The following is a 26814-nucleotide window of genomic DNA, read 5'->3' on the forward strand; positions in this document are numbered from 1 at the left end:
CTCCCAGCATTGGCACTGAGATATTGTACTACTTACAGTATCTAAAATATTGTTCTACTCCCAGTATCTGAGATATTGTACTACTCCCAGCATTGACATTGAAATATTGTACTACTCCCAGCATTGATAGTGATAATGTACTACCCCCAGCATTGACAATGAGAAATTGTACTACTTACATTATCTGAGATATTGTTCTACTCCTAGTATCTGAGATATTGTAATACCTCCAGCAGTGACATTGAGATTTTTTACTACTCCCAGCATTGACACTGTGATAATGTACAACTATCAGCATTGGCACTGAGATACTGTACTACTTCTAGCATTGACACTGAGATATGGTACTGCTCCCACTTTCTGAGATATTGTACTACTCCCATCCTTGACAGTGGGATATTATTCTACTCCCAGCAATGACACTGAGATATTGTACTTCACCCAGTATCTGAGATATTGTACAACTCCTCGCATTGACAGTGATATACTACTTCCAGTATCTGTGATATTGTACTACTCCCAGCACTGACATTGAAATATTATACTACTCCCAGCATTGACAGTGATAATGTACTAACCCCAGCATTGACAGTGAGATATTGTACTACTCCCATCACTGATAGTGAGATATGGTACTACACACAGTATTGGCACTGGCTTCTGAACAGCTAAAATCATTTTCTTACATACAGCCTCACTACATCTCAACTATTCTTTCATCATATTTCCTAGGCAGCAGTTTGGAGTGGGTTTCATAGCAACTACCCCACAATGCAAAGGGGATAATTTTGTACATGTATATATACAGCTAGCTTGTTTCCTAACTACACAGTGGTTTTTTACTGCTTGAAGCATCACTAATGCCTATCAACTATGATTGCTGTATGTATGCATATGAAATGTTTGATTTGATACGTTTGTTTTCCCAAGAAAGGCATTGTTTAAGTAAAGACCTGTCATGTGAATTGTGTGAACATGCCTTGTCTTGCTTATAATCACCATACTCCACTCAGGCTATTTGTGTAACTTTCATCTGGTTCATCTTCCCATTGTTATTTAAGAATTTGAATTAAACTACAATATTGCCTAAATAATTCATTATTGGGGTAAATGCTCAAGCTAAAGTGTCTTTCTCTGCCATGCACTGATTACCATACAAAATGTATTCATCACAAAAGTTTATTAGAGAAATAATTTTACCCTCAATTTACATATATCATATTTAAATTATTTAACAGCTTTTATCAGTGTTTATTGCATAATAAACATTTAGTGCTCTAAATCATGGTAATTTCTTCTACGTAGGTGTATAATGCAAAATGTAATTCAGCTTTTAAATATGGCCCTTTTGTAACTAATGCAACTTTAAAAAAAGACAGCAAATGCAGGGGCATTATAATAGCATGGAAAAGTCTGCATAAATCTGAATGCATAAATTAACTGTGGTCAATATCCATCCCATACCTGCCATAACATAACATGTCATGTAAAAAACATGATTTTTAGTCTCAAACTCCCTGACACAGTCATGTTTTAAAAAAGAAAAAACAATTTTTTGAAATCTTGGAACAAAAAGCATAAAAAGAGAGAGATATTTTTTACAACCATCATGTATGTCCCAAGCATAGTCAGTATAAACAGTAAATAGTCCTGCATATGGACCATGTAAAACTATCCACAGGGCAGTTTATACAACTGATTATCATAGAGACAATTAAATGGTGAGGTCACACATAAACAACCACTCTTGAACGAATTAACTGCTCTGGTGGCCTAGTGGTTAGAGTGTCCACCTCAGATGTGGGAGGTCATGGGTTTGATCCCTGGCCGAGTCATACCAGAGACTTAAAAAAAATGGTACTAACAGCTGCCTCGCTTGGCACTCAGCATTAAGAGGTTAGTGTTAGGACTGGTCAGCCTGGTGTCAATATAATATGACTGGGTGGGACGTTATGCTACATGTCTGTGGCATGATGCCTCAGTGCATCACTATAAACTGCTACACTGCAGACATTGTAGCGATATGACTGAAATTGTTTTAAAGCTACGTTAAAAAATCCAACTCACACACACATTTGACCTAATTGACTTTGCATAGTTAGGGTGAAGTCATCTTAAATCCTTTGAGACTGTTGTGGCTAGTTTGCATAGTTAAAGTGGAACAACTCAAGTTATAGGTAAGTGAAATAGATGCACACACTGCAAGCACCATATCATCATTAATCATTCTGGAGTGTATGACATCCATTGACATAACACAGGGGTTGGCAACCGATTTGACTTAGAGAGTGCCACTTTTTTTCCAGATTAATTACAAAATGAATGAGCACACATACCACCAGTAAGAGAGTAACACTGTTAAAATCGAGATTTTTGGCTGCCCTTCACGTGCCACACAAAACCTCTTGACATGCCACCTTGTGGCACACGTGCTGTAGGTTGCCAACCCCTGACATAGCGAAACCACCCAGCATATTTGATACTATCAAAGTAATACAGATGCAGAAAGATCATTTTTTTATGCTGAGAAAAATTCAATTTCAACAAGATCTTTCAGTCTCTAACGAGTGCAAATTTGAACACATGCATAACCTTCACATACACACACCCACCTACACACACACACATACACACACCCACCTACACACACACACATACAAAGACTAAGTTATGAAGAGTAGCAAAAACTGCATTTAATTAGGAAAATGTTCCACTCTTCAGTAGATTTTATGGACAGAAACTTGGTATTTTTTGTTGATGTCTGTCCAGTTGTGATTATTTGAGTATTGACACACTTGTATATGTGTGTGTGGTGATGGTATTGGACAATGATAAATCTACCAACAATTTTTGTTTGTAAGCGTATTAAATGCTTCAAAGAAAGCAGGTATGCAATTTTCATTTTTTTTTATCAAATTATTTTCTATATGCTTATATAAAAAGATAAATTTATCTCAACTAGATGATGTCGTTTTTTGGGGGGGTCATGAGCACTGTATCTCTTTGGACCTCAAAACACACATTTCAAGTTTCCACCTCACCCCCAGTGCTGTCTGGGAATATAGCAGGTATGCAATCCATGTTTAAGTCGAAACATACATTTAATCAGTAGGTTAAACTTTTAAATCCATGAGATAATGCACCAATACTAGTCACTATTTCATCTAAGATATTATATTGGTTCAAAATTTTAAGGGAATGTAATGCCAGTTTTTAAAAGAACATAGATCTAAGGACAAAAAATGTACATTTGATATTAAATACATTATATGAATCATGGGATGAATGTTTCAGCTTTAAAATTACTGCGTGTCTTTGAATGAGAGTGACCTGTCAGTCACTGGTGGACAATTTCTGTATTCAGTCTAGGTCTTTTATTTCTGGGATAAGAAACAAATACACTGCATAAGAAACAAACTGTGGGAAAGATAGACAAAATCTTTAAGCAAAACCATTTTCTGCCAGAATTTCTCAACAATAAATTTTTATGAGTGAATTCTTTGAATAGTATATTATGTCAATTGCCTATACAAAGAAGGAATTTTCAGAAAATTCTGACAATTTTATGAATATGAATTTTTGATTCATTTTAGAGTAAAATTGATTAATATAATATTATTAAAATTGAAAAAAACAACAACAACAATAATAGTTATAATAATAATAATATTAATAATAATAATAATAGGATTTGATTTTCAAAACTTCTTCATAAAACGTGTTTGATGCTTGAACCTACATTTAGTGGTCACCATTGTGATGAGGCCATTTTGGCCTTTTTCCATAGGCAACTGCTTAAGACAGGTTTGACAGTACTGTTATACTTAGATTCATAAAACTGAATGAGGGGATGCATCTTCCTGTGTGTTACACTCTCATCACAAAGTAGGTGACTGTGACCCATATTTTATGTTTTATTGACTTTGGTTGCATTCTGTTTTCAAGATTTGTTTCTTAAGTTCTGTTCATACTTGAATCATTAAACTTGATGCATCTCTATTAGTACCACACTAGCATATCAAAAGAAAGTTACTTTGACCTATTTTATAAGGTGTTGCCATTGATTAAGTATTTGTATTTAGCTAATGACCCAAAAAGTATTGTGTAATTCCGGACATAATGCCATACTATTATGTACCACATGACTAAAATCATACTAGTGTATAACATTAAGGGATGAACGTAAACAAGGTGAAACTTAGTAGTCATGTCATATATCTTCATTTCCTTTGCAAAATGCCATTATTTTAAAAAAATTGATAGTGCCCGCTATGTGACAGTTCTTATATTTTGCTATTATCAGTATATCAATATAGTACACTTCTTGGTATAATGAGGTTGGCAGTAATGGATCCTGACTACTTAGCTATAATGAGGGAAAGCACTCTGTGTGTGTGTGTGTGTGTGTACTCGACCATGAAACTTGTTGAGGACATGACTAGATAACTATGACTGATATTTCATGCTGCACTGACTTTGGTTAAATTTTGTGTTTTGAGGTTTATCTGCCCTTCTTGGTCATTACAGCATGTAAAACAAAATTGACAATCAAGATGATTCACATTTAGTTTTGAATTAACAACATTAAGCATATAAATATAGTTGTAAAAATGGAGTTACTCATGTTTAACATCAGTGACCACTATGGTTTGAATTAATAAACACTATAATACATGTATGTACATTTTCAGGTGTTGTTTCAAAATTGTTTTGAAATGTTTTCAACTTTGTCATTTTCTGGTGAAATTTTAGAAACATTTGATTATCAAACTCACTTTAGTCTGCATTTTTTTATGCATGATAATTAACAGCTACAATGCATACTGGAGACTAGTATAAGCATCATAGATTCGAACTATGTAATGAATGAGTTACTTCTATCTACTTTTAGATATACATCACTACAAAGAAAATGCCTCATTTTGCCCTGATGAACTTTTTATTGGTGATATCTCAATTACCAAAGCTGGCATACATGAAATCAATAAGTAAGTAAATCTACACTTGTGAATTTTTTATTTTCATTACTTCTTCCTCAGGGCTGTTCCAGTAAAACATATACCCCCGGGGGGAAGGCACTTCAAACTCAAACAACCCACAACAGAAGCAGTTTTAAAAAAATTACGATCCACCGTCAGATGTGTTTTAATCGAGAATCACTGCCCCCTAGAGAAGTATATTTTATAACATAATTTCTGGCTATGGGTTAGTGGGCAGTAGAAGCGATTTTAATATTGGGTTGGGGACAGAAGCGATTTAAATGACAGCTGGCTGGATGTAATCTACTGAATTCATATACATCATATAATCTACTGCATATTTTTATTTATATTCATTCATTATAATCAGTCTTTTGTCCCTTTGTTTGTTTTTCTGTCAGCCAAGTATGTCTCTAATACTGTGAAATCACAGATTTTCATGATGGCTTATTATTTGTAGATGTCATTAATCAGTCCCTTAATACCTACTAATTTAACATCCATGAATACAGATTTTATAATAGATATTTCCATTCTAATACAGAAATCATGAATTTGTATCCTTACTAAACTCTGTTTCCTAAAGTGATCAATATGTCTTGCTATTTTTCTTTGTTCTCAGTCACGCTGCTTTTGATTAGAATAGTAGTTTAATCTTGTATTGCTTTAAATGTGTGGGCAGATTCCATGATTCCTTCTTATTATTTTTTCCAATAAATGTTTTGGTAAACTTTTATGATTTGTCAGAGAAAAAAAAACAATGACGCCTGTGGAAGTGATGTTGCATCATTTGTCTACTTTTACACTATATCATTTCTTGTAAGATCATCTTTTTCAGTTACCGATGTCTTATTTTTATGCCTTGTTGCAAGACTAATATGAAGTTATAGCAAAATATAGCAAGTCAAACATTTTTATATCATAGGTTTAAAAAAATGGATGAAAGTCAAGGAATCATTTTTCCCAGAGCACTCATAAAATCAATGTCATTGCAGTTAACTGCATTGTCAACAGCATCATCATCACTGATGGCCTAGCAGTAACATTATGCACTTTCAATCCAGTTGTTACAGGTTCTATCTCCCACTTCTAGTCTTTCATATGAGACTTATACCTATGGCCTGAGGGGCTTTCATGGCAGAGTGGTATAAGATGCTTGTCTTGTGATACAGATCTGAGAGGCTTCCATGGCAGTGGTACAAGATGCTAGTCATGTGATTACTTGCCTCCAATGTGCTAATGAGAATATTGCCAGTTACTTGTGGAAGGTCAGTGGTTCTACATAAGTGGTGTTTGGTGTCTCAAAAGGACTTGGATTTTCTTCAGCAGTAAAACTGGCTGCCATATATAGATTCTCTTCATCTGAAAATGGTGTAAGGCCATACTGATCTACTGAAACCCCGAGAGCTCATGTCTAAATGACTTCAGCTGTTGGAGATAAACGTCAAATCAACAGATGCTCCATGTGCCCAAGTGTACTAAGGTGCTTGCTTTTACATCACTTAAACATCTCACAGAGTGAGTTTGTGTCACAGATCAACCAGTTTAGGTTGGTGGTCTTTCGGGGTCCTTCCTCCACCTAATATATTGTAAACAAATCACCAAAAAACCCAAAATCAAACCACACTGAATCAACCAACTAATCAACTGTAGCAACAGCAGCAAAGGTACTAGTCAATCAATTTTTTGCCACAGCTGTACGAGTTTACAACTTTTTCCTGAAGTAATTTTTTTAGACTATAGAATATCATTAATTATGCCTTTCTGACAGTTACCTAAAAGTCATCATCAGTTGGTGCAAATCAATTTTTCATGGTGAGCATATGAGATGGAAAAGTCTTGAGCAATCCTGCATCACATTGCCGAAAAGTTTACATTTTAGCTCACTTAAATTTTCTCTTAACAATGTTCATTGTTCCAACTAGAACTGTTATAACTTATTCAAGCTATATTCACCAATATCTGATGATATGTATCTGTAATAAATATTTGTAACAAAGTATGAGAATGCATCAATGTTTTTCAATGGTGCATTTGAATTAAGCAACAACTACAGTCAACAAACCAAGAAATAAAATTATTCACATCTCTCAGGCAGAATCTGCCAAAAGATTTTTAATTTTTTAAATTTGCCAAATATTTTTTCCAACCATACTGATTCAGTGGACATATCACCAGAATGGACAGAAACAGACCAGAAGGTTAAAATCAATTTGATACAGCTTTTAAGTAGCTAAATTCATATTGGTTTAGTTAACTGTACACCCTTTATTGTCTTCCTTTTGATGAAATTTCTTACTGAAGCTAAGAAAATAATGTTGCACACATAAAAAGGTGACACACTTCTACTCGTTACTGTTTTTATTATACTTCTCCATTCCAGCCTGTTCTTATGATTTTCTCCCCCCACATAACTGTTTGTCTTGTTTATGATATGTATCTAAATTTCTTACTTACTTTTCCTACTACTATAAAAATGTTCTGTGAATATGCATATCAGTGTGAAACACAATGGGGAGACTAAATTCAAGATTAAAAACCTCTACATTTCTGGATATATTCTGCTTGGATTCCATATTTCTGCACAAAACTCAAGAGTTCAGGACTGCACTAATTCAGTTACCACTGTAAATTTGTGCAAACACCACGATATTAAAATTTAGTAACTTAAAATTTGAGTGCTCATGATCAAATTTATATCAGTATAGACACATCTATGACGACAGCTTTTGTGAAGAAAAAACCCGTAACAGCTGCACCATTTTCTGGATCTATACAAATTTGAAATGTGTGCTTTCAATACTGCACCAAAGAGTCAGCTGCTGATTTCAGTAATGAGTCATCCAAACTCGGGTCTGTAAAGGGATGGAAACTATGTTAATAAAACAATGTCCCTCACTTTTCTCAGTTACAAGTAGGACAAGCTCTCAAAAGATTGTTTTTACTAAAATCTTACTTTCATTATCAACCAATCAGGGACAGTCAAACACATATATACTCTATTTTATCTTCACCGATTTATAGTATCGTTCTTGTTCTTTCACGTCTGTAGTAATGGGAGTCCTTGAACAACTCAATGGTTGTAAGCCTTTTTCGACCATGCTGAATGGACACACTGTAAGATAATGTTCAAGTAACAGAAATACCATGGGATAACCAGAGACCAATAAAATTGAATAGTCAAGTTATCTCCTCTGCAGGGATGCTGCCAGGATTTCAGGATGTACTCTAAGTTTTGTGTGTATGTGATCTCCAATGAGGAAGTGGTGGTGGTGGGAATAGCCATTGTTAAATATTTCCCTAACACTTAAATATCTGTCACTCTTTCTTACTGTTCCACTCTGTTACAGCTCTACTGAAATCAAAATTCTCAAAGAGATGTCATCTCTAGTTGTCTAGCGATTATTACTGTGAGGTCATTGGGCATGGTCACGTGGTTGTGGTGGGGTCATGGTTGGGATGGCATAAAGACTATAGGCTTACTCCATATTTGACAGCTAATTATGATGTTGTCAAAAGAATTAAAAAATTTCTAGCAATTCAGTTGGACTCGGATACTTGATTTATAGTCAATGAATAGGTTCTAATATTGATGTGTTTATTTTGGAGCTATGTTCCTCCATCACATTCAAGATTTGGATATACCAAAGGTGAAATTGGTACAGTTGCATCCTAAACTACTATCGTGGCTACTTCAAATGTTATTTAATGTGAGACTTTAATGCAAGAACTCGTAGCGTCAGTGATTTTTGGGTTAAAAAAATTAATTTCTTCTCAAACAACTAAATTTGGTGCAGATTACATTGGTTTTTTTTAATGATACGGTGATAATTCTTGATGTGTAAAAATTGCACAAGAAATGAACATCAGATCAGAAAATTACTACCACTGGGAAAATACTGATAGGAATATACAGAAATAATAATATAATTATTTAAGTAGAGTATGTGGTGACAATACGAGCGCAAGTTCTACAACTTTGTACAAAATACATCTTGTACAACTATTCTGTTCTCTCTAACAGCACTGTAATATGACAATAATTTCTGTCCACTTTTTACTTTAATCCCTTGCTAATTAATAGTTTTAGATTTTACAATGCTAAGCACATTTTACCTTTTGACAATAACACATCATTATAAATATTTAGAGTGCAAGAAAATGGAAGTTACAATTTTATTAAAAGCACTGGTACCATTAAGACTAAAGGATTTGGTAAAAAAAAAAAGAAAAGAATCAGGATGAACAGATTAGTAGTGTAGTAAAAAATCCATATATCAGAATGACATCAAGTATTTTTTCATTAATTTCATCATCAGTTAATGATACTGCTTAAAAATGTATTATACTAGATAATATACTTTTTTAGTTATCCATTTTGCAATACAAATACCAAATGATGGCTTGGAACTAAGTGCCAAAAGGTCTGCAGAAAATACCACCATGATCTATATATATGGAAGAACCGAACATAAACAGGTCAAATTTTATCCATCTTGCTTTGAGTTTACACAGATCAGCCAGTCTCTTATGTTTAATGTCATTTAATTTTTGCACATAGAAAGTATGTACATCATTTGGTCATACATATGCATATGATACAGAAGTTTGTCTTTTTATTCTTTTGTTGCTCAGTGGTTCTGTCAACTTGAGATCTACACACTTAATTATGTTGTATGGGGAGTCTCTGATGTTCCTTATGAGCATTAATCTGTTAATTGTTTCTGAATTTAATATGATCCTCCTCCTCGATGTACAAATATTATTCTGTGCTGTGAACTCCTTTCATTGCCTGCTGTCTGAAATGCATATCTGCATAACTAGCTTGAACAAGTTACTGTTCTTTATTGTTGTGCAATTTTCAACATCTCACGTGTATGGCCCCATGGGTATTCTCTCTTGGATATCTCTGTCCCAGAAAGAAAAGTTTTAAATCAGAGGTCTCGTTAGGATTTTAAAACTAAGAGTCCATGGCTCCCATTTTGGTAAAAATGAGTCCCTTCAGGAAAAGTTGCAGTCCCCTCTCAGAAAACTATGCCAATTATAGTAACTATTGGTTGCCATTGAGTTTAATTTCTTCATTCTTTATAACACTGACATAGCTCTTGCTTGTCCATCAGAGTGAGTCTGAATTTTTCCGATCTAAGGAAGGTCTTATTCAAAGCACTAAGCTAGGCATCACACACTTTCATACACTTGGCTGATGTCCCTTTCAAATTATCAGTTCTAGCAACTGCAGACCTCTCCTGAATCTCACAATCTTCGTCAGTTTGCCGTTGAACCCCACAATACTCATTCAAGTCTATGTCTCAACATGTCACGATTCCGAGGTCACGTGCACTGCTTATTCCGTTACACTCGGAAATGAACACAAGAATGAAAGCTAAAGTTGTTTATTTGATGTACTGTTATAAATGACCACATGTACATCTCTGGGTATTTCTGCCTCTAAATTCAAGCACTGTAAATATCAGTAGATTTTCCCACCCAGCTGCCAGTCAAAGCCTTTGATCTCGCCGCTTAGCTATTGCAGCATGTTCTTTTGATGTATTCTTATAATGGTGACGACGGGGGGGGGGGGGCTTTCAACCACTAAATTCTGTCATTGTAAATATCACAGCTAACCGATCAACACATTTTTCCACTATGCAGGTGACCGAAGCAGGACTGGCAAGTATTCGAATTTTACCGCCCGCCTAAATAAAAAAAACTGGCGTCCAAATACGCGTGATTTTAAGCGTTTCCGAGACCTCTCAGTTTTCACTAACATGAACCCTGCCAAAGATTCACTTCCTTGAATCAGTGTTTTGCTGCCTCTTATGCCAGATTTTTCACTTCCATAATGCTGTATTAGGGTTTTAAGCCCAACATTCCCATAGTCTGCTTGTTTAGACATGGGTATATTTAATAAATATAACCGGCATATTGTCCATCCAACACGTACATCGGACTCGCACTCAACATCAATTTTGGGCTCAAAATCACACACTGGTATTTCCAGTGACATTATTCCAGTGTCCAGCAGACCGATATACATGAAATTCATTGTCATCATGGCTATCACCAGCCAGTATTTGCCGACTGAAAAACGTCGTCTGAAGACAAACCGTGCTGTGATTCAACCATTTTGGTTTCCTGTGTGGCCCTTATTGGAAACACGCAATTGTAAAACTTCCACGATAAAAGTAAGGCTAAAACTCCATAAAATGCTTATTCCAGGGCCAATGAACGAATCAAATTTCGTTTAACAGCCATTCATGTCGAACCGAAGTATCCAGATATCTGGCTGTCGCATCAAGCGTTGTGAGACGGCTGCGGCAGCGCGAATTACGTCGCGAAATGCACTTTTAAAGTTAAAGTTAAAAGTTTAATAAAAATTGCATACTGCGCAAAGAACATTTTTTATATCCGCGGCGTTGACGTAATTTGCCGAACGCGTATCACTGCTTTAAAAGTACGCGAATTCGTACAAAGTACGTGCATTCGCGTGTACTGGCATCATTTTCTGACCCAATGCTTTATTCACGTTAGACCGCTAGGAGGGGGGTAGATGCGATTTTAAATATATATTCGGTTTTTCTTCTTTCTGACAAACCCACCAACGATTTCTCATTTTGTTAGCATAATCCGCAACAGAAGTGATTTTCCTAACCAACCTTCCACTGTCAAAATTAAAATAGTTCGAAACACAACCGCCTACAGAAGTTTTTTTGAAGTGCCGTCCCCGGGGGAGGGGGGGATATCTGTTTTACTGGAACAGCCCTCAGATCATAGTACATTCACTACATAACAAATCTAGATGAAAGATAACTATGTCTTATGACATGTTTTAGCAGTAAATGTGCTAAAATGTAGTGTATCTTTTTAAGACCTGAGTCATATGACAGTTTTCTCCTTTTTTAGATAGAAGAATTGGTGCCAGATTCCTTTATTTGCCAGTTTCTACATCCACTTGTGAGAATAATCTCTTAAGAGGCCTTGCAAATACCTTTCATTTTGTGCCATTTAGAACTTGAATGGGTTCCTTGGGAGGTTTCTCGTCACATGGAAGTATACTCCATATATTTTTGTACTGAAGTACTCACAGTACGTCTCAGTACTTTATTGCATTTTATTCCAAGTGAAAAAAATTTTATTGTTGAGCCCACATTACTAGCAGGTGCATCTTGGTAGTAACTTTTCTTGTAACTGTTTGTTAAAGTTTGGGTCACATGTTTTCATTTGCAAATATTTGCTAAACACCTTGATAGACTCTCTTTATTATTGGTATTAATAATTATTAAGCTGAGAAAATTCATTCTGTGACATGATCTCCTGCTGTTTTAACCTTGGTCAAGGTCGTAGTGTTTGAAAATTGGCATTGAAGTTTGGTTAACTTTTTTTTATGCTTGTATTTTCCTTGATAGATTCTGATCATGCTTGAATCATCATTCTTGAGCTGCCTTGGTGTGGAGCAAGACATAGCAGTTACTTCTGTGATGGGGAGCAAGACATATTACTTTTATGGTGGCGAGTAAGACATTACTTCTGTGATGGGAGCAAGACATATTTTGTGATGGAGAGCAAGACATATTTTGTGATGGGGAGCAAGACATATTTTGTGATGGGAACAAGACATTAATTTCACTCCTCAGTCTTCAGTCAGATATATGCCCATTGGGGTTGACCCCTTGTAAATCACTTTATAACAAATTGGAACAGGTAGCTTCCATCTTTCATCTCGCATGTCCCAGATCCAAAAGCCAACCACTCAATACCCTTTCACTGAACCTAAATGATCTCAGTGCATGTGTCTTCAATCACACCTCCCTGATTCCCATGGTCATTTTTTCAAAAACAAGGAAATCTGAGTACAGGCTAACCCTGGTTTATTCCCTCAAGTTGGAAAAATCATGGATCATTGAGTTCCTGTGTGAAACATTGGAAATTTCTTGGAAGATATGGCCTTCTCCATACATGTAAAAAATGCCCACATGTAGGTTTTTCATCCCAAACCAAAAGCAAGAACCTGCATGCCTGGATCAGCAAGCTTGAAAAAAAGAACATTTCTGTAACCACATGGCAGAGAAAAGGGCCCATCATTTTGAAACCCTATGAGCATGAAATGTTAACCTCTCTCCCAGTGGTGTGAGCAGAGAATCATTTCTCCCTTAAAACCTCAGTGTCCACCTATGGCTTTTTGAGAAGTTAACTCCCATCACAATTGATAGGTACCATTCCATGATTTCATACATGTTTCACAATAAGAGAGGACCAAAATCAAGACATTTATGACCTTCTTGCCAATTTCAGTTTGTTTCAGCTAGTGTCTTCAGCCTTAAGTCTGAAATGGAACCTACAGGAGATCCATGCTCAGAGCTATGAGTCTTCCTGACTCAGCTTTCATATAAAACTTGTTTCCTAGTCAGTATAGCTTTAACAGGTGGAATCTGTGAAGTTCATACCTTATTGGTCAGCTGATACTATCTGCAGTTCTGCCATGATGGATCAGTTTCTCCTATGATGGCCTTTGGTTCCATTGCTTAGAACAGGTTCTGTTTATGAGAAATCCTTCATCTTGAAATTGCTGTAGTCTTTATACCCTTCTCTCCATGGTGCTTTCAGGGCCTTGAGCATTACACTGATATCTAAAATATGCAGAGCTGACCAAGAAAGGGAAATCTCATTTGTTTATACTGTTCAAAGAAGTTAACTGATATCTGCACTCAGGGTTTATTCAGCATACAAGGATTTAAAGCAAGACCAGATGAATTTGAAAAATATATTGACCATCAGGTCAGGGCATTTGCCATAGCATAGCATTAGAGTGAAACTGTTCCCTAACTGGCATTATTCAAGGCATGGGATATGACAGTCTTTGGCTGAACTCGGGCTTTTCATCCAAAAAGTGCTCAGTTTGACTTGGTGGAACCTGTGTCAGCAGAGCATCAGGAAACCTCAGGTCACTCTCCATCTTCATTATGATTTTGGTTAATTGACTGTGATGATATGCAAGAACAAACAAATCTTTCTCAGTAACGCATCATTTTAGTGATATTTGCAAATCTTGAGGCTCAATGATGCTGCGAATAGATAAGGGGACACAAGTCAAGATCATATCTTTTCACCTTTTACTTAATGGTACTTATCTGACATGGCCATGTTGAAAATCTTTTCTTGCAATTTGACCAGAATGGCCGATCATATCAACATCTGGATTTAACTAATAGACTCTATATATGAAAATGGTGCGAATATAGCCACCCAGTATGGCTGCTGCTACACCATACATACATACATACATACATACATACAAAAGTGCAAAACTAGTTTCTCACTTGCTTGAGCACTTTTGGATCTAACTGAGTCTTTCAAAGGCAATCACAAAATAGAGACAAGACAAACAACAAACACAAAAAGTGTTGAAATTACAAAAGATTACAAACTATTTCTACTAGAATCAAAGCTTGAAAATGCTTTTTGTTTTTGTGTAGTTGACTGATGATTATGTGTATCTATTTATATTGACCTACAAATGGATGAGAATTATCACCATAAATTTTATCCTAGATATTTTATTGTTTGATTAGTAATTATAGGCAAGTGATTGACTAATAAGCAAAATGAAAAACAGTTTAAATGTAAATATGCTGGCTATAAAAAGATGATGATTTTTTTTGTGTATATGGTTGACTTTTTCTAGTCTTCTTGATTTAGTCTGCTTGGTTTCGGTGTTTTAAGACAGCTTATCCAGTAAGATTGTTTTTCTTTCCTGGAATTCCAGTTGTGGCTGTGAGCAATTGCAATTAGTGTTACATCACTGAAAGTGTAGCCAGGAGAAGAGAAGTTTTCTGCAACTGGACTTCTGTCCAGCTTCTTTGTCATCCAATCAGAGGTGTAAAGACTGATCCTTTTGTGTAGCTTTTCAGTTTCTCTGACATATAGAAGGCCACAGATCTTAAACGTAATGAGATAAATTAATTCTGTTTTGCACATTCTGTTTGGACAGTGTAAGTTCAGTTTTTTGCTCAGTGCAAGAGAATGTGTTGGTCTCTATTATATGTTGACAGGTTTTGTACCTTTTATCACCACAGGGACCAGATTTGCTAGGGTGGTCTTGGCTTATGATTGGTGTTAGGTTCACTCTGACCACATTGTTTATTGTCAGTTTTCTTGCATTTATCTTAAGCAATCCCTAACACAATCCCTGTTGGATCAATTGCACTTGAAAGGACTGTTATTCTCCACATGATTTGTATTCTTATATATATATATATATATATATATATATATATATATATATATATATATATATATATATATTATTTTGATTTGATATTGTATTTCAGAGTTGATAGGATTCTGACACCAATCTTAAGGCATATCTTCACAGTATCCTAGTTGAGTTCCTTTATATTCTTTCCATGATATCAAATGCATATATACTGTGAATAGGTTAACTCAAACATAGAATTTATATTTTTAACCATATTAATTATGTTGTTTTTTTGTACTTCCCACAAGATCTGAAAAGATTTCAATCTTTAGCAATTAGAAATAAACAAGGAGGAAAGATATGGTGGTTCCTCCCACAAGATCTGAAAAGATTTCAATCCTTGGCAATTAAAAAAAAATAAACAAGGAGGAAAGATATGATGATTCCTGTGAATTCTTTCAGGTCATAGAGGATCAGCTGTTTTTCTTATTTTTAACGATTCTCCTATTGTATTTTATGTACCGTTATATGTTTTCAAGCCAAACTATAGTGAATATTTTCAATTTTTTTGTTTTCACAGGTTCCAATTTCATTTATTTATATGTAGAATAAGGTTTTACAATTCATACAGTCTAGTGTCAGTGACTCAGATTCTGATGTTTGGTCTTCATTGAGGAGGAGGACACTGGAGAACCAAGTCTTGTTAGGTGACCACTCATGCTTGCGTGTGTCATAAAAATGGATAAAATACAGGAAAATAGAAGTGTCAGTCATAACCATCTGTACAGTACGATTATCAATATAGATACATCAGTAGTTAGTTCAGAGTGAATTACCTGTTGGTATTGTAGATATCATTTAATGCTGTAAAACATGGACTGTAATTGTTTTGAATGAGTACTTGTCTGGAGACCATCTGTTATTTACCACTAAGTTCTTATGGAACAATGTTTTTAATTATATAATATTACTTCTGTTGAAAGGCCATCTGTCTTTATTATTTTTTGGGCTGTCTTTGGGATACAATAAATTATGGACAAAATTAAGTGATTCTGGTTGTCAGAGAAGCTTGATGTAATGAGTTCTGGATAAGTTAAAGTGCTTCTGGGTGGTATATAAAAATATTGTAAACAATAAAGTGATTCTGGGATTCCCAAGAGGTTTGCAATCAGATTATAATTAATTATAAATAAAATAAGGTAATTCTGGATGTCCCAAGAACTTTGCTGTAAGAATATATTGAATAATAAATTGATAATAAAATAAAGTGATTCTGGGTTTCCAAAGAACTTTGCTGCAAGGATATAATGAATTATGGATAAAACTGAGTGATTCTGGGTGTCCCAAGAGCTTTTCTATAAGGATATAATGAAGTATGGACAAAATTAAGTGAGTCTGGGTGCCCCAAGGTCTTTGCTATAAACATTGTTTTATTATAGTAGGGAATCATTCATTCTCATTAATATTCAAGTTTCATATGTACGTTGTGTAGTTAGTTCACAACTCAGCAAACTGAAACATACTTACACTGATCTATTCCAACATATATTCCTGATGCAGGTGGCCTGGTGTGTAAGAAGGTAGCTGATCCCCTAGATGCCCCACCCTTTGTTGTTGGCTGTGTCACCCTTCTGAAGCAGTTTCATTCAGATGTCACAGACACCTTCTTAGCACTCCTTGGTCAGTATGTCAGGTCTGATGTGGAGGCTCTACCAGGGTAAGACAAACACTGATTTAACCTATTTATTTGCAGAATAACTTTCAAATTCAAAATTAAGCTATCCTCAAAAATCTCGAAGTTTTCTTTAAAAAATAGCCATTTTGATAACAAAATTCATATCTTGTATGTGCATATTTACAGAGTGAGAGAAAGAGGAGAGTATTAAAGTCATTATAAGAGGAACTGATATTGGAAACTATATGCTAAGTTCTGACGACATTTGTGTCATTCAGGATAAAGAAAACCCACACTTCATCAATATGAAATGGAAAAGTTTACCCAGACAATATGTCTAACTCAAAAATAAGCCCTCTCAACTAAAATTTCAAAAGTGTGACATCAAAAATAAATTGCACCATAACTCAAGTTTTCCACCATCTACAGTTACCACACTTTTTTGGATAAATTGCATTTTGAGTAAGAAAGAACTCAGTCAGTTTTAGAGTTAAAAGGTCAAAGGTGAAGATCCCAGTGGCAGAAAGAAGAAAAGTGGTTTCAGCACAGTTACTCAAGTTCTTCACAATTTGTGCTTACAATGGCTTGCACTTGGTGTAAGGAAGAAAACTGTTTTTGGGGTCCTGGGTAAAGGTTACTGTGACAGAAGGAAGAAAAATGGTTTCTGCATAACCAGTCTGGTTTTTTACTATCTTCACTTACCAGAATTTGTGGATAGCTTGGACTTGGGGTAAGGAAGAACCATTAATAATTTTGTGGTTTCTGGAGAATGCATTTGATTTCTCAACAGTTACAAAATTTTGTGAATGGCTTGAACTTTGGGTAAGGAGGAAACCTATCAGTTGTGGAGTAAAATGGTCTAAAAGAAGTAAAACATTAGTTCAACATAACAAATCTGGACCTAACTCATTGGATAGCTTAAACTACGATAAGGAAGAAGCCTTTTGACTTTTAAGTGAAAATGATGTTCATCAGCCTATAAAATTTAACTTAAGAAAGCACTGGAACTTTGCCATAAAAGCTTCATGATGGTGCCACCAGATTTTTCTGTTTGTCTTGGCAGGCTGAACAAAATATTACATTGTCCAATGGTTTTGAAGCCTTTTTTTAAGATGATAAATTGTCCATGTTTTTGAAGCTCTTTTAAAATGATACATTGTCCAGTGTTTTTGAAGCTCTTTTTAAGATGATACATTGTCCAATGTTTGTAAAGCTCTTTTAAGTTGATACATTGTCCAGTCTATTTGAAGCTCCTTTTAAGATGATACTATCTTTTCAGGGTAAAGTCTGCAGATCTCTCACAGGATATACTCAACACACTTGTATTCATTGAAGATTTCATTTTTTACAGTGGAATTAACAGAAAGGTGAGATCTTTGCTGATGCAGGATGTTTTTATATAGTTTCATTTCTTTTTACACAGAATGTGTTTTTAGGAATTTAGCTTTTGTTGTCTCCACCAGATTCTATTCATGGTGGTGGTGTTGGAGATACAACATTTCCCTGTATGGGTCTTCTCTTCCATACCAGTTTTGTGTCCATTGACTGATTATTCCATCCATCCACCTCTCCATCCCATATGTCATGAAATTCATTCTATAGAACAACTTTGGAAGGATTTGATGCCAGTGCATGATAATCTAATCCAAACACAATACGGTCTGTTGTAGCAAGAAGATCCAGCTCAGATTTCATTTCATCTTTCATTTTTCCATGATTCATTTTTTATCTGTTTATGTTTACTTCTATCACCAGCTGCCATTTCCTCTCTTTAAAGATTATGGTTGCATCTATACCCAGTTGCCATATATATACTCTCTTTAAAGATCATGGTTACAGCCATAACCAGTTGCCATAAATACTCCCTTTAAAGTTTATGGCTACATCTATAACCAGTTGCCATATATACTCTCTTTAAAGTTTATGATTACATCTAGAACTAGTTGCCATATATACTCTCTTTAAAGTTTTTGGTTACATAGGCTAACCATCAGCTTTTGAAACTCTCACTGTAGTAACAAAATGTCAATATCTGAGAGACAAAAGGGAACAAAAGGATACTATACAGATATACATATATATAATACAGATTAAAGTCAGGCATTCTGATCTCAACCTCGGTTATCTCGAGAACCCATGTATGTCAAGCGTTTATGTCCGGTCCTGACAAAATTCTTCTTTGTTATGCTAATTTTTTTCTGCTTATCTCGATCGCTGTTAAATCAATAACCCTGTTACGTTAGGCTTAAGTTTCAGTCTGAAGTGACATGAAGACCCGATTAATTTGACAAAGTGTAACTTTTAATGTCCTTCTCAGAGAAATATTAGAAGAAATGATCCAGCATTTCCACTATTACTGGTACCTTGTACCAGCAATAATGGAAAAAGGTGGTACAATACCAAATTTTACCGGTACAAATGCTAATCAACCAGTCTCTTCAATACATAGTTTTTCATTTGCATAGAGTGGAGAAAATTATGTTGTAAACATTACTTTAGAGTAAGAAAATAAAATGCGTGCGTGTCTGACCTTTACAGGAGCTGTGTTCATGTTGGACAGTATCACAAGTCAAAATCTTGACAATATAGTTTATTTCACACAGCATCACCAGTCTTTTCTTATCTGTAACTCAGTAAATTCAGGTCAGCATCATTAAATGTAGCTAAAAATACCTAATTCGTTTCACACGATATATTTATGATGAATTTGTTACATTTTAGCTACATTTAATCATGAAGCTAACCTGAAAATTTACAGAGTTATTGAGGATAAAATTTATGATGCTGTATGGAATAAACTAGTGTAATCCCATTCCAATATCACCACTGTCAGTCACCAACTTAACTCAAACACAATTAACAACTTTGGGTCAGAGTTAACTTATAAAATAAATAGCTCAAGTGTTTCCATACTTAGAGCATTAACATACTGATATATGCAGGATAATTTTGCAATCTGTTCTAATGACTGCATTTTTGTCTGTTGCAGATAATAGAGGCACACATTCCTCCCTATGTATTTGAAGAATTCAGGGCTCAGTATGGATAGTTCCATGATCCTCTATCAAGCTTTCTTGTGGAACTCTAAAGATCAAATGACATGTACAGGAGTTTAATTCCCTAGTTACCATGCCAGTCTTACAAAAGCATGAGGCAACATTTACATTTAAGATATAAATTCAAAGACAAGACCTTTTTTTTATGTTTTATATATTTTTTTGCTATGATACATATAACATTACACTCTGATTGCACATTGGATGTATCACTGACCTGAAAATGTATCTTATATACTTGCTTATAAGTTGATTTCAACTACAAGCAGCATAGATCTAGATCTGCCATTGCATAATGTTTTGGAAGATTAGGGTGTATGTTCTTTGTTGTACTGATTAGGCCTAACAAACTGCATAGACCCGGATCTTACACATTAAATGATGGCAGATCTGGATCTGTGCATTTAGCTGTTGGATCCAAACTAATAGTAAAGTATATACAGTATTTAAAAGTCAAGTTACTGCCCCACAACACTTCATTGTTTATTTCAGATAAATATTCTGTATACTTAATTCTTTGATAAATAATCCTTCAACTTTGCTGATTTACTCATCAAGGCATACATTTTGGTAGCTATATATTTTGAATGTTTTATAAATTTCACATGAAAATGAACTTGGAACATAGTTCTATACAGAACTGATGGACTGGTTTTGAAACATTTAGATAGGCTACTCTGGTTCAAAACGGAAAGTAAATACAAACCTCAGGTCAATAAAAATGCATTTGCCTAAGTATATTGATTGCAAGAGTAAAATGTTAAAATAATGGAATTAATATCTGCTTAAAGGCAAAGTCATGGGTTCCAATCATGAATCATGAGATATATCCTTTACTTTTCCCACACTTTTGCATATTGATAATATATTTATTTAACTCCCACATGACCAATTTTACATACTGTTGTACAGGGTTCCCAAGCTACTGGGAAAATGTCAGGAGAATTTTTCTTTTTCTTTCCCAGCTGTGAAATGTCCTTGAATTTCACAAATATTGATGAAAGTTGGGGAAAAACCTTGGAAAATTCTGCCGCCACTTGACAACTGATACATGCACATAATTGAGTCATAACTAAACTGATTGTGAGTTAAATTTATCGAGTTCTAACCAAAATATTTGGAGGATGCAGTATGGATCATCTGGGTGCTTGCAATAAACATATATGCTGAGTCGATCCTAATGCTTAAAGGATTAGATTCGACTAGTAGACTTTTATTTTCACAGTCAGCTCAATATCTGTATCTTTCCTTATATCAAAGGTATAAAAACCAGGCTAGCATCATAAGAAGCCAACATGGTGGTACCAAAGCGTAACCACTTACCAGATATCCTAGCAAACTTAAACATTGTTAAATCGAGACATACATGTATGAATTTGATATGAAAATTACTTATTTTCGCAGAAGTTGCGAGTATTAAAATCATTGTCTTTAATCTGCTGAAAGACAAGATAAAACTATGGCGTTGATGAAATGTGACATGGTATTTGCAATGCTGGTAGCATGAGTACACAAATATCACAACCCAAATTTTCAAATGTTGTAGAGAAAAAAATATAAAAAATATTAAATGAAAGTCATATTCTGGTTGTAATAAAAATACAAAAAATGAAAGAACACAAAATTCTGCATATCTATTCTGGGAACAACTTCCGGAGTTTTATTGAAACATGTGATTACCATGCTGACATGCTTTCTGCTTGATGAATAAGACTGGCCAGATTGCTGTGACAGCAACAAACTTCTTGTCGTTGTTCTCAAGATAAATATGTTGAGAATTATATGTTCTTTCTGGTTTTTACAAAATTAAAAAGGAGTGTGTTGTTGATATCATGTGACTATTGGACTTTCGATGTCGTCAGATTTATGAAGTCATGTGACTAGTAAGTTGCGAGTACCGGCATATATTAAAAACTAATATGAGCCCTTGTATCAGTACAGGTTTGGGAACTGGTTTAGTGAATTACAAGCTGACAAGTTGATTTTACAGAAAATTCAGTCCTTGTTTATACAATAATATATAATTTTGAAGGCCTTTTGTCAAAATTTAAATCAATCCTTTTGAAAATGTGTTTCTAAATGATGGATTTTTTAACTAGATTGCCATAAGGAGATTATGTTGTTTGAAAAATCTTGTTTGGGATTTTATTGGCACAGATAAATTCAGGGTTAAACACTTTTTGTTACAAGACAAGATACTAATTCTTTGCATTATTGGTTTTTTATACTGTAATAGGAAATGTTTAGTTTGTATTAGATGCATATATATATATATATATATATATATATATATATATATATATTGCTTTTGAATTCTTTAGAATTAATGGTTTGAAAGGAAACAAAACTAATTTATGTTCATTATGTTGTTCCCACTTAGCAACATAATGCAGGTCAGCAAAGTAAAGTTAGAATTTCTATTCTGTACATTGAAATGACTTTACATGCCAATTTATAGGAATATAATAAAACTTGTTTCATGTGATACATTTTGTGGTTTTTGTACATGATCATCTTTTCTGACTTAGATGTTTACGGAGAGTCTTGAAAAAGAAACAGCTTTAGAATTAGAAAATGCATGTTTTATAATCTAAAATGTTCTTTAATTCCATTCAGTAATGGTCATATGTGAACCTTGAAAGAATTCATTTATCCTGGAAAAACCCTGGAAATGACCAGGAAATTTATCTTTAGGAAAGCGTGGGAACCATGTTTGTAGCTCTGACTGAACAGAAAGTTGTGCTAGTCATGTGTTTACATTTTCATGCTACAATACTACCTGTTCACCTAGACATCCTCGGGTCTGCGGTAATACTATCTACATGAGCTGAAAATTTAATGAAATAAAGGCAAAAGACAAAACCAGTTTGAAAAACACTTATATACTGACTTATATTTGTGTAACCTTTGCACTATACACAATACACTGTCAACCAACATGCCAGCATCTACAAAAATTGGCCTTTTATTGTATGCTGCCTGAGACAAGAAAGGTAAACCTAATGAGACTGCCTAGATTGTATGCTGCCTGAGACAAGAAAGGTAAACCTAATGAGACTGCCAAGAGAATAAGGTTACTTAAAGGGAAATGAAAACAAAATGTCACCAAGTTTTGAATTAATTTAGCATAAAACTTGAACTTTTGTAAAACACTCAAAATTCTGGAATATTGAAATGCATGTAATTAAAGTAATCTATAGCATATTCAATACATTAAATTTAAATGGAATTTAAATAAAATTTAAGTTAGTTAAAATTAAACCCTTTTATCTTTAGCCATCATAAGCATGAAGTTACTATTTTCTATCAGTAAATGAAACTTGTATGACACAATTAATTTGTCCAATCTCCGATAACCCTTGAAAATGCAACAATTGATCAGATTTCACAGCCCTTATTTGGTATCAATTTCATTTAATAAAGGGTGTGTTGTTTTTAGAAAAGTTTTTTTGCTGGCTTGTTTTAATGAAGGGTGCTTTGTTTTCATTAAGGATTGTAACTTGTTTTACTGAAGGTTGCAGTGTTTTTTTAAAGATTTTAGATGGCTTGTTTTGATGAAGGTTGCAGTGTTTTTATAAGTGATTGTATCTGGGTTGTTTTTATGATGGGTGTATGCAATGTATTGAAGCTGCCATGAAAACAACTAAAGAAGACCCAACATGCCCTTTGTGGTGGAAAATTTAAAGCATGGGGACAGCATCAAATAACTGCTGGCTTGTCGAGATAAACAATAAGAAAACAATTTGTTCAAGCTGGGACTGAGAGCTTCTGTCGACATATACAGTTATTTTTTATCTTGACTTCGACATAAGCATAACATATCTGGGAGTAATAACTGACCATAGGACTAGAACTTTTTCTTTTTTTCTACATAGACGGCTTGTCGACATAAGTGGGTAGTACTGTACATCTTATTGACAGTCATATCTGTCTTTCCTTTTTTCAAATATGAAATTGTGTATTCCATAGCTTATGAGTAAATAATGGAGTCTCACACAAAAAAAGTTAAGTTTTAGTTTTTATTTTATTTTCATTTATTTGCCAGCAATATAATTGAATAAGCATCCAAAAATTATAATGTTTCACCAAGATGTAAACATCAAAGGCAGTAATGATAATTTGGGTACCTTACTGCCTGTCACACACCATCAGATGCCTTACTGTAACAAGTTTATCACATATTACTGACTCTACTTTTTCTAGACCATTGTTTATTTATTTGTATTAATATTTATGTTTCTCAAGAACCTGGGTTTTATCAGGTCTTTGTAAACCCGAAAGATGCTGTATGATGATATTACATAGGTATTGATACAGGAGAATTAAGGATGAGTGAGAATCACAAACATAAGCAAACTCACAACAGCATATAATGTATCACTGATGGTGCTTATTTTAACAGTACATTTTATGTCCTAAGGAAAAATGTAGATTTGTAGTGTATTAAAATGCATTTATTTTTAAAATCAGGAGTCTCTTTCTCACCAACATGCATAGAAATGATTTGGATATATCAAGCACACTTCTTACTTTTATCACCGATGGATTAGGGCTTTATTACCACTAAACTCTTTGAGTCTGTATTTTGCTGCAATATTGCATAAAATATTAGCAATGATTAAATACTTGTAGAAACTAATAGTTTTATACATTTTATTCATGTGTAACAAAATATCCAATGACTTATTGGGTTCTTTTGACTAAAAATTATTATTCAAAAGAGCAAATATTTTACCTGAAAATTATCACCATTATTTTTATAACATTCAAGTTTGCTAAATTGATTTGGGCCATAATGGGCTTTTAATAGTCCATACCAGTCTTAACTTTTCTCAGGTCAGTTGCTATGGGTCAGTTTTCACTTGATCTTTCAATGATGTTGCAATACTGTAAGAAGTATTTTAATGACATCATTATGTTCAATACTAGGTACTTTTATGTTTGCATTTAAAGCAAATCACTGACTTGATGGAATGCATATTTTTTGAAACATTTTTGGGGCTTTGAAATAATGAAGGAGTAGAATAATAAATATAAGAGGTTAACATGAAGACAAGGAAATCCCATTTTCAGAATAGTATCATGTTTTCTGCATGGCAAATTATGCACCCCCTAAAGTGAGATTTCCTTTTGACTTTGCCAATTCCAACTTACATTCTGCTATGTACAATAATACTTCTGTTTGTTATTTAAAGTACAAGTGTGATGAAACTCTGTAACAATTATCACAAAGATTCCAGTGAAACGTTCTGTTAGATCAAAATATTATTTAAAAAAGGTTATATTAATGTAAAATTCAGAAGTTGTGGCAGTTCTTTTTATATGAGCATCAGTATAACAGCATTTTTTTAATTTACAGTTATTTGCCTGTACCAGGTTATAGTCTGTAAATATATATCTTTCATTAAAAAGAACACTATTCATTTTTCTCACAATTGGTATAGAAGAGCAATAATGAATAAACTTTGTTTGACTTTAATTTTAATAAATAAAGACACTAATGTAAGATGACACCTTGTATGGATACATTAATAATTTGGACCACTCCAGTGGCCTAGTGGTTAGAGCATCCGCCTTGGATGCATGAGGTTACAGGTTCAAACCCTGACCACGTCATACCAAAGACTTATAAAAATAGTACTAACAGCTGCCTTGCTAGGCGCTCAGCATTATGAGATTAGTGTTGGGACTGGTCGGCCTGGTGTCAGAATAATGTGACTGAATAGGACATGATGCTACATGTCTGCGGCATGATGCCTCATTGCTGGGCATCACTATAAACTGCCACACTGCAGACATCATAGTGATATGACAGAATTGTTTTAAAAAGCTTTGTCAGAAATCCAAATCACACACACACACATCACACACATTAATAATTTTATAGTACATGAAGTGACAATTCATTCTTTCAGTTTATATGCCAATCATAAGACAGAGCATATCATGTTGTGGTGTTATCCATCCATACACACACACACACACACACATTTTTTCATTTCCATATAATAACTAGAGGTATCCACCATCTACCATTACCAAATAATGTTCATAGCTTGAATTTTTGAGGAATGACAGAAACCTCTTATGTTAGACTCAATAGGTTATATCTTAATGGTTACAGGGAATGATAGAAGGAAAACTATTTCCACAGAAATCTTGTACAACTAATGCCTTTACTAACTTTGTAAAAGGACTGTATTGAGAGATATATAAGCTGCCTATTTATTTGAAATCAGTTAAATGGTGAAGGTTACTGTGACACTATGATGATATATTGTTAAGGTTACTGTGACACTATGAAGATATATTGTAAAGGTTACTGTGACACTATGAAGATATATTGTAAAGGTTACTGTGACACTATGAAGATATATTGTAAAGGTTACTGTGACACTATGAAGATAAATTGTAAAGGTTACTGTGACACTATGAAGATAAATTATAAAGGTTACTGTGACACTATGAAGATAAATTGTAAAGGTTACTGTGACACTATGATGATATATTGTAAAGGTTACTGGGACACTATGAAGATAAATCATAAGGGTTACTGTGACACTATGAAGATAAATTGTAAAGGTTACTGTGACACTATGATGATAAATTGTAAAGGTTACTGTGACACTATGATGATAAATTGTAAAGGTTACTGTGACACTATGATGATATATTGTTAAGGTTACTATGACACTATAAAGATAAACTGTTTCTGTATGATATCATAAATTCTTTATTAACTACTTTAACCAAACTTTGGCTTGCATTTCAGATAAGACATGTTCATGTTGGGGTCAAAGGTGAAGATACAGGATTAAAAACAGGAAAAACAAATTTCCAAAAAAACTACTAAAGTCCTGTTACCAGATGCCTTGACTAAGCTTGCAATTGAGACAATTAAGCTATATT

The 26814-nt window shown here is 34.2% G+C and overlaps 1 protein-coding gene across 1 annotated transcript in view; it reads left to right on the forward strand.

The window, feature by feature from the left end:
* LOC149806643 (WASH complex subunit 5-like) overlaps positions 1 to 25416 on the forward strand; it is a 122889-nt gene extending 97473 nt beyond the window's left edge. Inside the window, exons 25-28 of the mRNA XM_089956025.1 lie at positions 4892 to 4988; positions 16735 to 16891; positions 18129 to 18216; positions 19839 to 25416. Of these exons, the coding sequence (XP_089812151.1) occupies positions 4892 to 4988; positions 16735 to 16891; positions 18129 to 18216; positions 19839 to 19898 (402 nt within the window). The 3' untranslated portion in view covers positions 19899 to 25416. The remainder of the gene's footprint in view (positions 1 to 4891; positions 4989 to 16734; positions 16892 to 18128; positions 18217 to 19838) is intronic.
* The last annotated feature ends 1398 nt before the right edge of the window (positions 25417 to 26814 follow it).

This window comes from Sinohyriopsis cumingii, chromosome 1, assembly GCF_028554795.1.
Source record: "Sinohyriopsis cumingii isolate HCF-2022 chromosome 1, ASM2855479v2, whole genome shotgun sequence".
Classification (NCBI taxonomy): Eukaryota; Metazoa; Mollusca; class Bivalvia; order Unionida; family Unionidae; genus Sinohyriopsis; species Sinohyriopsis cumingii.